The sequence below is a fragment of the Choloepus didactylus genome, chromosome 9 (genome assembly GCF_015220235.1).
Source record: "Choloepus didactylus isolate mChoDid1 chromosome 9, mChoDid1.pri, whole genome shotgun sequence".
NCBI lineage: Eukaryota > Metazoa > Chordata > Mammalia > Pilosa > Megalonychidae > Choloepus > Choloepus didactylus.
This window is the reverse complement of record NC_051315.1, coordinates 58111784-58123877: the sequence shown is the minus strand read 5'-3', so window position 1 is coordinate 58123877 and position 12094 is coordinate 58111784. Positions and strand designations below refer to the sequence as shown.

General features: G+C 38.7%; 1 protein-coding gene across 5 annotated transcripts in view; it reads left to right on the top strand.

The window, feature by feature from the left end:
- ABCB11 (ATP binding cassette subfamily B member 11) overlaps positions 1-12094 on the top strand; it is a 115839-nt gene that overhangs the window by 62070 nt on the left and 41675 nt on the right. For 3 of the 5 annotated variants that reach the window (XM_037850085.1, XM_037850087.1, XM_037850084.1), the window contains 5 exons: positions 5102-5212; positions 7646-7771; positions 9197-9400; positions 10969-11139; positions 11660-11861. In XM_037850085.1, the coding sequence (XP_037706013.1) occupies positions 5102-5212; positions 7646-7771; positions 9197-9400; positions 10969-11139; positions 11660-11861 (814 nt within the window). The remainder of the gene's footprint in view (positions 1-5101; positions 5213-7645; positions 7772-9196; positions 9401-10968; positions 11140-11659; positions 11862-12094) is intronic. The other 2 variants (XR_005218886.1, XM_037850086.1) reach the window with 2 other exon arrangements.

The window sequence follows — 12094 nt, the reverse complement described above, 5'->3', positions numbered from 1 at the left end:
AAAAAATATGAGCAGCTAGCACAATATGCTTTATTTAGCAATACTTATTAAGTGCTACCATTAGCCTGACCCATGCTAAGAACTAGGAATGAAACAGTGAACTAGAACGAGTAAGGCCTCTGCTGGCACACTCAAACTGGAAGACAGGCAATAAAGAAGTAGGCACCTTCATGGTTTGGAGCTGTTATGTACCCCACAAAAGGTCATGTTTATTAATCCATCCCAGTGGGGACAGACCTATTGTGGGTGGGACCTTTTGATTCAATTGAGATGTGACCCAGCCCATTCAGGGTGGGTCTTAATCCCTTAACTGGGGTCCTTTATGAGGATAAGAGAGAGAAAATGCTGAGAGACATTTTGGAGAGAGAACAGAAGCTGGAAGGGAAGGATCAGCAGATGTCACCATGTGCCTTCCCATATATGGAGGAACCCCAAATGCCAGCAGCTTTTCATCTGAGAAGGTATCCTCTTGTTGATGCCTTAATTTGGACATTTTCATGGCCTAAGAACTGTAAATTGTAACCTAATAAATCTCCATTGTAATAGCCCAAAAAAATGGCATTTTATCTCCTTTTAAATATATAATTCAGTTGTGTATATGATACTAGAATAAAAATTTTTTAAAACCATAAAAAAAGAAGTAAGCACATTCAAAAGTAAGGTGATATCAGATAGTGATAGTACAATGAAGAAAATAAAATAGTGTGAGGTAATAGTGACTGGGATTTGGGAACAGTCTTTAAATTGGGTGGTGGTGATAACTTCTCTGAGGAGGTAGCATTTGAGCTGAGAACCAAAGGAGGAAAGTTGGCCATGCACAGGTGTTTTGGGGGAGCCGTGTTGCCTGGGAAGTGAGAACTGGGAGGGTATTCATGTAAGAGAGCCTTCCAGTTTGGGAAAGGTCTTGGTAAATCCATGTAGTTGAAAGAGCAGTGTGACTGAATAGAGTAGGCAAGAAGCAGAGGCTGGAGAGATGGGGAGGGTCAGGTAATGCAGGGTTTTAAGGCTAAATTCGTAAGACTGGATTATCTCTGAAGTATGATGGGAAGTCCATATAAGCTTGCAAAGGACCTTGGTATCCTGGCTACTATTTTCCTGGTTAATATATTGCAGCACATTAGAGGTCAAGCTAGTGAGTCAAAATCCAAAAACTGAAAAGGGAAGATGGCAATATGCTGTTCTTCTCTGAAAAAAAATGCTCTGGGCTAAGTGTCAAAAGCCTTGGAGGATAGTAGCATAGGGAGGAGTAGAAATTAGTTAGTTCCCCTGGAACAACTAATAAACAGCCAGCAACAACTAGCAAATAATCTGAAATAACTGTGAGGGGACAAACAAGACCATCCACTCATCATACACCAACCTGAATTGAGAGGAGTGCCTGAGATCGCAGCATAAAATCTGTAAGTAAGAACTGCGGACCTGAACCGGGAGCCCCCTCTCCTCATGGCCTGAACTGCAAAGCCTCATGACACTAGAGAGCAGCACTCTCCAAGCAAGTGAATATAGCTCAGTTGAGCTCCAACTTGGGTTTTAATTAGCACATGCTCAATACAAGCTATGAATCCCCAACAAGCAGACAGAGGCTTTTGACGACTGACCTTGGAGAGCTGGAAGACCTCTCTGGGAGGGAGGGGGAGCCCAGAGGACCAGGTGCTGTCTCTGGCCAATAGGTGAAACTGAGGGGGGGGGGTGCAGACTGATCCTGAAGGGGGTCTTTCTGTCCCTTTTTTGGCTCAGTGGAGAAAGCCTCAGCCATTTTCAATTCCCAGTGCTCTGACCCAGGCAAGAGTGGAGATAGCAGAGTCAGAATCTACTCAAATTCTCATGACTTCTCCCCAGGAGGTATATATTTCCCTAAGAGGAAAGAGGCAGTGCTACACCCTATTACCTGCCTTCCATTCAGAACCAGACCCCAGAGCCTGGGGGAGAACAGCCATGGGCCACACAACTCCTTACACCAGTCTGGAGTTACAGGCTGACAGGCACCACCTACTGGGCAGAAAAGCACAGTGACTTGAGGTGTCACAGGGTGCATCAATCTTCTAAGACATCCTCAGGGAGAATTGAAACTATTGCCTCCTTCCAAGACCTGAGCCTGTTCTGGTCTGGGAAAACCTGATTGGAGCCCAGATGCCTAGACAACAGAAAATTACAGCCTACACTAAGAGGGGTGAAGTTATGGCCCAGTAAAAGGAACAAAACTTACACTTCAACTGAGATGCAGGAATTTATACAACTAGTGCTGGGTCAGTTCAGAAAGTTTAGGGAAGATATGACAAAAGAGATGAACCGTATAATGAAAACACTGGGCGTACATAAAGTAGAAATCAAAAGTTTGAAAAAACAACTGACAGAATCTGTGGAAATGAAAGGCACAACACACAAGATGAAGTACACAATGGAGACATACAACAGCAGATCTCAAAAGGCAGAAGAAAACACTCAGGAACTGGAGAACAATGCACCTGAAAACCTGCACACAAAAGAACAGATAGAGAAAAGAATGGAAAAATATGAGCAATGTTTCCTGGAACTTAAGGACAAAATGAAATGCAGGAATGTACATGTTATTGGTGTCCCAGAAGGAGAAAAGGGAAAAGGGGCAGAAGCAATAATAGAGGAAATAATCAATGAAAATTTCCCATCTCTTATGAAAGACATAAAATTACAGATCCAAGAAGCTCAGCATACTCCAAACAGAATAGATCTGAATAGGCCTATGCCAAGCACTTAATAATCGGATTATCAAATGTCAAAGATAAAAAGAGAATCCTGAAAGCAGCAAGAGAAAAGCGATCCATCACAAACAAAGGAAGCTTGATAAGACTATGTGTGGATATCTCAATAGAAACCATGGAGGCAAGAAGGAAGTGGGGTGATATATTTGAGATACTTAAAGAGAAAAACCACCAACCAAGAATCCTATATCTGGCAAAACTGTCCTTCAAATATATGGGAGAGCTTAAAATATTCTCTGACAAACAGACAATGAGAGTGTTTGTGAACAAGATACCTGCTCTACAGGAAACACTAAAGGGAGCACTACAGACAGAAAGGAAAAGACAGGAGTAAGAGGTTTGGAACACAATTTTGGGAGATAGTAGCACAGCAATGTAAGTACACTAAACAGAGTTGACTGTGAGTATGGTTTAAAGAGGAAGGTTAGGAGCATGTGCGACACCAGAAGGAAAGAGGAAAGATAAAGCCTGGGACTGTATAACTCAGTGAAACCTAGGGTGCTCAATGATTGTGATAAAAGGTACAAATATGTTTTTATGAGAGGTAGAACAAATGAATGTCAACCTTGCAAGGTGTTAAAAATAGGGTGCAATTGGGGAAAAAATATAATCAATGCAAACTAGAGGCTACAGTTAACAGAAACACTGTATTATGCTTCCTTTAACGTAACATAGGCTATATACTAAAGCTAAATGCGTATGGGGGGGTGGGGACATAGGGAAAGGGTATGGGACTCTTGGCATTGGTGATAATGTCTGACTCTTTATTCTACTTTAGTTTAATGCTATCTTTCCTTTTGTTGCTTCCTAGCTATCATTTTTCGTTTTTTTTTCCTTTTTTTTCTCTCTTTCTTCTTTTCTTTTTCTCTTGTCTCTCTACTTGCTTTGACTCTTCCTCCTCCTTTGTGGAAGAAATGGAGATGTCCTTATACAGATAGTGGTGATGGTGGTGAATACATAAATATGTGACTATACAGGGAACCATTGATTGTTTACTTAGGACAGAATATATGGTATGTAAACAAAACCGTCTTAAAAAAAATAAGTTGATGAAGAAACTTTGAGAGCACTATATTGAGTGAAATAAGACAGATACATAAGGACAAATATTGCAGGGTGTCACTGATATGAGCTAATTATAACATGTAAACCCATAGACATGGAATGTAAGTTATCAGGATATAGAACAAGGCTAAAGAACGGGGAGTGGTTGCTTATTATGAGCATAATGTTCAACTGAGGTGAACTTTAACATTTGGAAATGGACAGGCGTTATGGTAGCACATTGTGAGAATAACTAACAGTGCTGAATTGTGTATGAAGATGGTGGAAAGGGGAAGCTCAGTCACATATGTCACCAGAAGAAAAGTTGGAGGTTAAAAGATGGGAATGTATAAAACAGTGAATCTTGTGGTGGACAATGTCCATGATTAACTGTATAAACATTAGAAATCTCTCTCATGAACTAGAACAAATATATGACACTTTAACTAGAAGTTAATAATAGACGGGCATATAGGAAAAAAAATACCTATTACAAACTATATACTACAGTTAGTGGTATTTTAACATTCTTTCATCAACAGTAACAAATGTACTATACCAAGACTATGAATCAATAATGGAGGGGGGTGGTTAGGGGTCTGGGAGGATTTGAGTTTCCTTTTTTGTGTGTGTCTTTATTTCTTTTCTGGAGTAATGAAAATGTTTTAAAAATTGAAAAAAAAAACTGTGGTGATGGATACACAGCTGTATGTTGGTACCACGGGCAAGTGATTGTACACTTTGGATCTTTGGATAATTGTATGGCATGTGAACAATCTCAATAAAAAAAAAATGAGGGGAAAAAAAAGTCCTGGAAATCTGCAGAGGTGTTTTTGGTTCCCTGAACCATGAGTATTTTCTGCCAAACAATGATACTATAACCTACTGAAGGAAACCACTCATCACTTCATCTGTTTTCTATTTCAGGGTTTCATAAATTAGGGTTTGGGGAATGACTTTGTCTTTTTAAAAAAGGGATTGTCAAAAACCATAATATTGAACTATCCAAATTCTACCTCTGTCTTAGGGTTGTTATATGCTCAAATAAAATGATGACTCTAAAAGGTCTTTGGAACTATGAAATATTACAAAAATTAAGACATTTAATATTCTTAAAAAATATATATTTATATATAAATGAAAATTATATTTTTATCTTTGCTAGAGACTCGAGAAGAAAGTAGATTACACTATACCCTTAAATCGAGCTATGATGATGAATTTCCCTTGCTAGTTATGGGAGAGGAAAGAAACTGAGATTTAAAGTAAAGGTTTATAATATCGCTCATTGCTATTTACCCTTTTATATTCTGCCTCAGAAACCAGTCATTGACTGCATGTCAGAAGACGGTTACAAGTTGGATCGAATCAAGGGTGAAATTGAATTCCGTAATGTGACATTCCATTATCCTTCCAGACCAGAGGTGAAGGTGAGTGCCAGTCTTTCCCTGGGAATAATGAGCATTTCTTCTGTGGTGATTCATTTCTAGGGCCACAAATTATTTGTTTTCCTGAAGTCTGACTCAATTTCCAAGAAAAGAGGGCAGAGGCATGTTTCTCTGGAAGTGTCCTTGGGTGTTGTGTCATTGCTCAGGTGGCAAATCACATTCCTATGCAATTACCATAATGTGTGCAAATCCCTCTGATTGGAATATAGGCTGGCAGCACAGGTTAAGTCAACTATATGAAGCTCTGTTGAAATGAGTGGCAGGTCCTGTCATTCTAAACACATGCTAAATTGCAAGGCAATCAGAACAATCAGGAAGTACTATGTCATTAGTCCTTGCCTTAGAGACTATGGAAGACAGCATGCTGAGTGGGTAGAGTCTAAAGTGCTGAGGAAAGCTGCTGTCTTCACAGTATTTGCTTCCCACATGCAAGCCACAAAGTTCAGTGCTTGTAGGAAGGTAAATTTGTGTTCATGTATCTTGTATGAGGTGATTGTCTGGGACGCAAGGTGAAATTTTACAGTTTTCCTGGACTTACTGAGCAATCTTCAAAGGCAATTGTATTGCCTTTAAAGATTATTTAGTATCTTATTGCCTTTAAAGATTATTTAGTATCTACTTCCTCTGAATCAGTTAGCTTTGAAATTAGATTTATTCCTCATTTTTAACAGAGTAGTCACTCTTTACTGATATTTCTGTTATCCCTGTTTTTATATTTCTGTAAATGCCACATTAGCACAACTTAATTCTGATACACACACCTTTAATGTATCTTCTGATTATATATTTTAAAAATATTTTGATTAATGTTATATATCATATATGTATGTAAATATCAAATGTCATAATGTATATAAAAGGGCTTTGTGAAATATAAATTATGAAGTAAAACTCTCAGTAAGGATTTATAGTAAAAATTCACGACGAGCTCGTAATAATTGCTCAACAAATATGGATTGAATTAAAACATTTATTTTCCTTCTGTTTTATTTTCTATTCCTTATGCCAATAGTTGTTTTTAATAAAAATCTTCTTACTTGGACCCATAAATATTCTTCATGCATACCACGAATATGTATTTAGCCCTGCTATGTGCCATATTTTACTGGGGCTATAAAGATAGAAAAGCGCACTTGATGTCTGCCTGCACTGGTGGAGCTTACTGTCCAATGTTGTCCAGTGTGTGGTGATGTATTTGCAAGCCTGACTCGCTAGTGTGAACTGAAAGATATTCACACATAGGACCCCAAGCCACCTTTACATAATAAGTACTAAAATAAAATTAAACGTGTCCTTAATCGGTGAAAGTATCCAACAGATAGTTATGGATTAGTTTCTTGTTCTTCGTTCCATAGAGAAGCATTCAGTCCTACCTTTAACAGTACTTTGTAAACATATTGCAAACATTTATTAGGTAAATGCATTAAAATAATGTTTACATGCATTACAAGTATATGACAGCTAAACGTTTGCAAATCAGTTTATTGTTAACCCGTGATTGGCAAATCAGTATTGTATTTCTAACCTAATGTTTTGTATGTGTGTCTATGTATGTGTGTTTAACTAATTGGAACAGTCTCCTTGAAGTATTCCGCTATATCAGAAGTGTTTTAAATTAGATTTTGGAACATGATTTTAAAAGTTAGCATGGCTTATTTAACTTGCCAGTGTTAACACATGTCATTTTCATTTGTTGGCTGCAGTAAGCAGTATGCTAAATATAAAAACCTCATTCTAGGTACTGTTTATTAATTTGTTGGTTATTAATGTATATCAGTGAGTATTGCTTTGGGGGTCTGTTTTAGTCTGCTAAAGCTGCCGAAATGCAATATATCAGAAATGGCTGGTTTTTAACAATGGGAGTTTATTAGTTTACAAGCTGACAGTTCTGAAGCCGTGAAAAATGTTCAAATCAAGGCACCATCAAGGAGATACCTTGTTCCTGAAGACTGGCTGCCAGAAATGTCACTTGGCAAGACACATGGCAGCATCTGCTGGTCTCTCCCTTCTCTTCCAAGTTTTGTTGCTTCCAGCTTCTGGCTTCCAGGACTTCCTCCCTTTTTCTGTGGCTTTCTCGCTCAGCTTCTGCATCTTTCTCTGTGTGTGTCTCTCTCTGAATTTCATCCTCTTATAAAGGACTCCAGTAAGAGGATTAAGACCTACGCTGAATGAGGTGGGTCACATCTTAAGCTCGGATCCTACTTACAATGGGTCCACACTAACAGGAATGGATTAATTTTAAGAACATAATTTTTGGGGGGGGGGGGGTCCATAAAGCCTCCAAACCATCACAGAGTCATAAGGAAATACATATGTATGCACACAGTTCCCTCACAAAGTGTCCCACTTGTAGCCTAATTTCTCAATTAAGTACACACTGAAGATCTGAACTTCATCGTTTTCTTTTCTCTCCAGATATTAAACAACCTCAGTATGGTCATAAAATCAGGGGAAATGACGGCTCTGGTAGGACCCAGTGGAGCTGGGAAAAGTACAGCACTGCAACTCATTCAGCGATTCTACGACCCCTCTGAAGGCATGGTGGGTGTCCTCCAGAAACCCAATACATAGGGACAAAGAGGGTACAAATGTGGATATATTGATCAGCCACAGAGGCCTAGCATACAGTGAAACTGTCCTGACATACGCAGGGTTGATGTAATGATTTTTGACTCAAAAGGCTGGACAAACTCCCTGCATGCTGGCAGTGTATGAGGAATAACCAGTCAATTCACTCAGCGGTGTAACTGATTGTGTAGATACATTCAAAATGTATCAGCCTCTTCAGTGGTATATTTTCCTTTTCTTTCATCATGATTGTTTCCTTAAGTTCCCAAAATGAAAAGTGTAGAAAGGCTAACACAGCTAGAAATGAACAGAGAGCAGCTCTAGATTACTCCTTCAAGAAGTTAGGTTTTTAAAAAAATAATTTATACAATTTCCACAAACTACTTGGTCTCTTTTCCTTATTTTTGACATGGACTGAAACTAAGAAAGTTAATAATTGCTATTCATTCATCACATATTATATGCCAGATACTTTACAAAAATGATTACTTATTCTCACAATGGCACCCAAAAGTAAATATGTCCATTTTATAAAGAAGGAATTAGAAACTCAGAGAGAATGCATCCAAGTCACTCACCCAGGAAGTGACAAATCAGAATTTGAACCAAGTCCATTGGGTGTCAGAGTCTATACTCTTTTCACTCTGTCTCAAAATCACTCTTGTCAGCATCTCCTTGATGTTTTGAGATAGACTCATTGCACTGTATGTTAAATGGCTTCAGTGCACACTCTATAATGTATCTAGTGTCACACTGACATGGCAAACAATGGAAATGCCCTTCTTTACAGACAATTCATTCTCTGATTGGTATTCTTTACTGCTAACCACCATAACTATGCTCTAAATATATAGGAAGCATGGTTTCTTTGTGTAAAATTTGTAACATTTTTGCTAGTAGTTTTTGTTGTTGTTGTTGTTTTTGTTTTCTCATTCCAGTTACAGATTCAATTCCTTTTGAACATCAAAGAGTTGTTTGATGAATCTGGCCAGAAAATAAGATTTTCTATAAAGCATACATACAAGATACGGACCATTGCTTATTTTCATTCTATCTTCTGAAGTCCGCTTTTGGTTACAAGTTAACAGATAAAAATATTCATGTGAATAACTTACTCTACTCTTTACTGAAGAATAAAAACTCATGCATCCCTGGGCCAACCAAGTTGAATTAAGTGACCTTTACATCATTTGTATTTCTACAATGAACTGTCCTGCAGTTATACTAGATTTCATATATATTTTGTCATCCTTATATAAACAACCACATCACAAGGGAAATTGTTTCAGTTACAATCATGTCAGTCTCTATTTTTTATCCCCATCAGTCAAGTACAACATTATATTAAGATTCAGAACCCTGATTCCAAGAGATATAACGTGTGTTCATGCTCTCCAGGTCACCCTGGATGGCCATGACATTCGTTCTCTTAACATTCAGTGGCTTAGAGCTCAGATTGGGATAGTGGAGCAAGAGCCAGCTCTGTTCGCCACCACAATTGCAGAAAATATTCGCTTTGGCAGAGAAGATGCAACCATGGAAGATATAGTCCGAGCTGCCAAGGAAGCCAATGCCTACAACTTCATCATGGAACTCCCACAGGTACCGCAGCCTTTTGCTCCAGGGAGGAACTAGAAGCCATAGAAGGGAAAATGGTTACACAATAATATGTATTTCTTTTCATTTGAATCCTGAATCATTTTATTTTTAATGTCTTGTTTTAATTTTGTGCCTGTAATTGTACCACAAGTTTTCCCCTTTGTCTAAAAAATGTTGGTGTTCATATCTTAAAAATTGACCACACTGAGGAAGTTTATAAAAAACTCCCTTAGACATAGATACAATTTCCTTATTCTCATCCATTTTAAGCATCTCTCTAACCACATGCTAAATTTGTCATGTGGCAATAACTTGATCAACAGTCTTGATATCTACCGGTATCACTGTTCTTTAGTATTCTTGTATTTAGCAACAATATTGTGATTTCAGCAGTGTATCTCATGTATTCAAAAATAATTCCTTGCTTATCTCTATTCCAAACAATAACAACAACAAAAATAACCAATTCAGAATTATTCTATATATATATATGTGGATTTCTCCTCCAGTGGCCTGCTAAATCAAAGAAGAGTTATTATTACTAGTTAGTCTGTATATGGTACCAGGCACTGTTGTAAGTGCTTTACATCTATTAACTCATTTAATCCTCACAACCAAATAGCTACTATTATTGTCCCCATCTACAGATGGAGAACTGAGGTTTCCAGAAGTCAAATAACTTGCTCAAGATTACATAGAAAATAAGCCGGAGAGACAAAGTTCCTACCCAGGCAGTTTGGTGCCAGAGTCTGTGCTCTTGAACACCTTGTATACAGCCTTCTAGATTATTTTATGAATAAGATTGCAGCTATGCGTATGATATAGTTGAGGATGAAACTTTAGAATCAGACTGCCTTGCTACAAATCCTAGTTCTTCCACTTACCAGCTTTATGAACTTGGGCAAGTTACTTTACCCCTTTATACCCCAGTGTTTCCTCATCCATCAGCTGAGGGGCAGTAGTGTCCATCTCATGAAGTGATACAAGGATTAAATGAGATGCTCTGTGTAAAGAGCTCAGGGCGAGGCCTGACACATGGTAGGTGTTCAAGGCTAATAATATGCAAGATAAGAGACTGACCACCAACATCGCATTCTCAGATTCCAGTGTACAGCTAGACACGTGAGATATTCAGTAACTATTTGCTGTTAAGGTAGTAATCAAAAAGCTGGCTTCTTTCATTCACAAAATAAAGACAGCTTCAACACTGTTTTGCTGTTTTGTCCAACCAGAGAAAAGAGACAAGGATTTGACAGGTGCTTTAATTCCCCAAATGATTTTCGGGACCTTGATTTGATCCATTTTTACTTTGGATGGAAATTTTTATTTGAAGTTGAGCTTAAGAGGACAGCCCAGTGAACCTGAGAATGAAAGCAGAAATCAATTTCTTTGTCTTATACATACCAACATTGATTAGACAATAACCTGTTTCAGGAAAGGGCATTTCTTTCAGTGGAAGTTGGAGCTGGGATAACTCAGGCTTGAGGAGGAAGCCAGAGAGGATCTCATACTGGATCACTGTCAGGAGTCATTACACACTTTTTCCGTTATTGCTGTCACCTTCTTCCTAGCAATTTGACACCCTTGTTGGAGAAGGAGGAGGCCAGATGAGCGGTGGCCAGAAACAAAGAGTAGCCATTGCTAGAGCCCTCATCCGAAACCCCAAGATCCTGCTTTTGGATATGGCCACCTCTGCGTTGGACAATGAGAGTGAAGCCATAGTACAAGAAGCACTGAGTAAGGTTTGTCAAAAGTCTGAGTTAATTTACAGGTTCATGTGGCAATGCTTGTGCTGTAGGAGACGCAGCTCATGCAGAGAGAGGAGTGAGAGAGAGGAAGAGGGAGGGAGAGAGAGAGAAAGAGGAAACCACATGGTGTAATTCTTCATGGGTCAATGTATCCAGGGTAACTATCTCGGAAACATTGGCTGATTATATTCTGCCTCAAAGTGAACAGAAGAGAATTATGATTTGTTTCCAAAAGCTACATATGTAAAATTCAAAATCTGTAGTCTCAATTATAATAAGTAATTTAAAAGTTTTCCTTTTCTTGTTTTTAGCTGTTAATTAAAAGCATGGACCAGACCAACATGCAATGGTGTGTATGATCATGAAAAAGTGTGCTGGCTTTTTCTAATGCTTCCACAGCCTGTTTAAGGATTTCCTAGGGACCAAGGCTCTGACTAACTTGTGGATTTGAGATGATCCAAAGGAGAATCCAGCCTCACAGTCTTGTTTAACAGTGCACTGTGCATCCTTACAGGTTCAGCACGGACGAACAGTCGTCTCCGTCGCTCATCGCCTATCCACAGTCAGAGCTGCAGACGTCATTGTTGGGTTTGAACATGGCACAGCAGTAGAAAGGGGCAACCATGAAGAACTGTTGGAAAGGAAAGGAGTTTACTTCACTCTAGTGACTTTGCAAAGTCAAGGAGATCAAGCCCTTAACAAAGAGGACAAGCAGGGCAAGTGCCTTTTCCCTTCTGCCTGTGTGTGATAGCCAATAGCTAATGTCTATAGTAACGTGTATAGTGCTTTATGGCTTTCTATGCATTTTGAATATACACTGTCTGATTTTTTCTCCCAACAGCACTGGGAGGCATTATTATTATCCCCATTTTGTAGATGATAAAGGAAACAACTGAGGGGTTTATGTTACTTGACAAAGTCATAGAGCTAAAACCCAGTCTTCTGACTT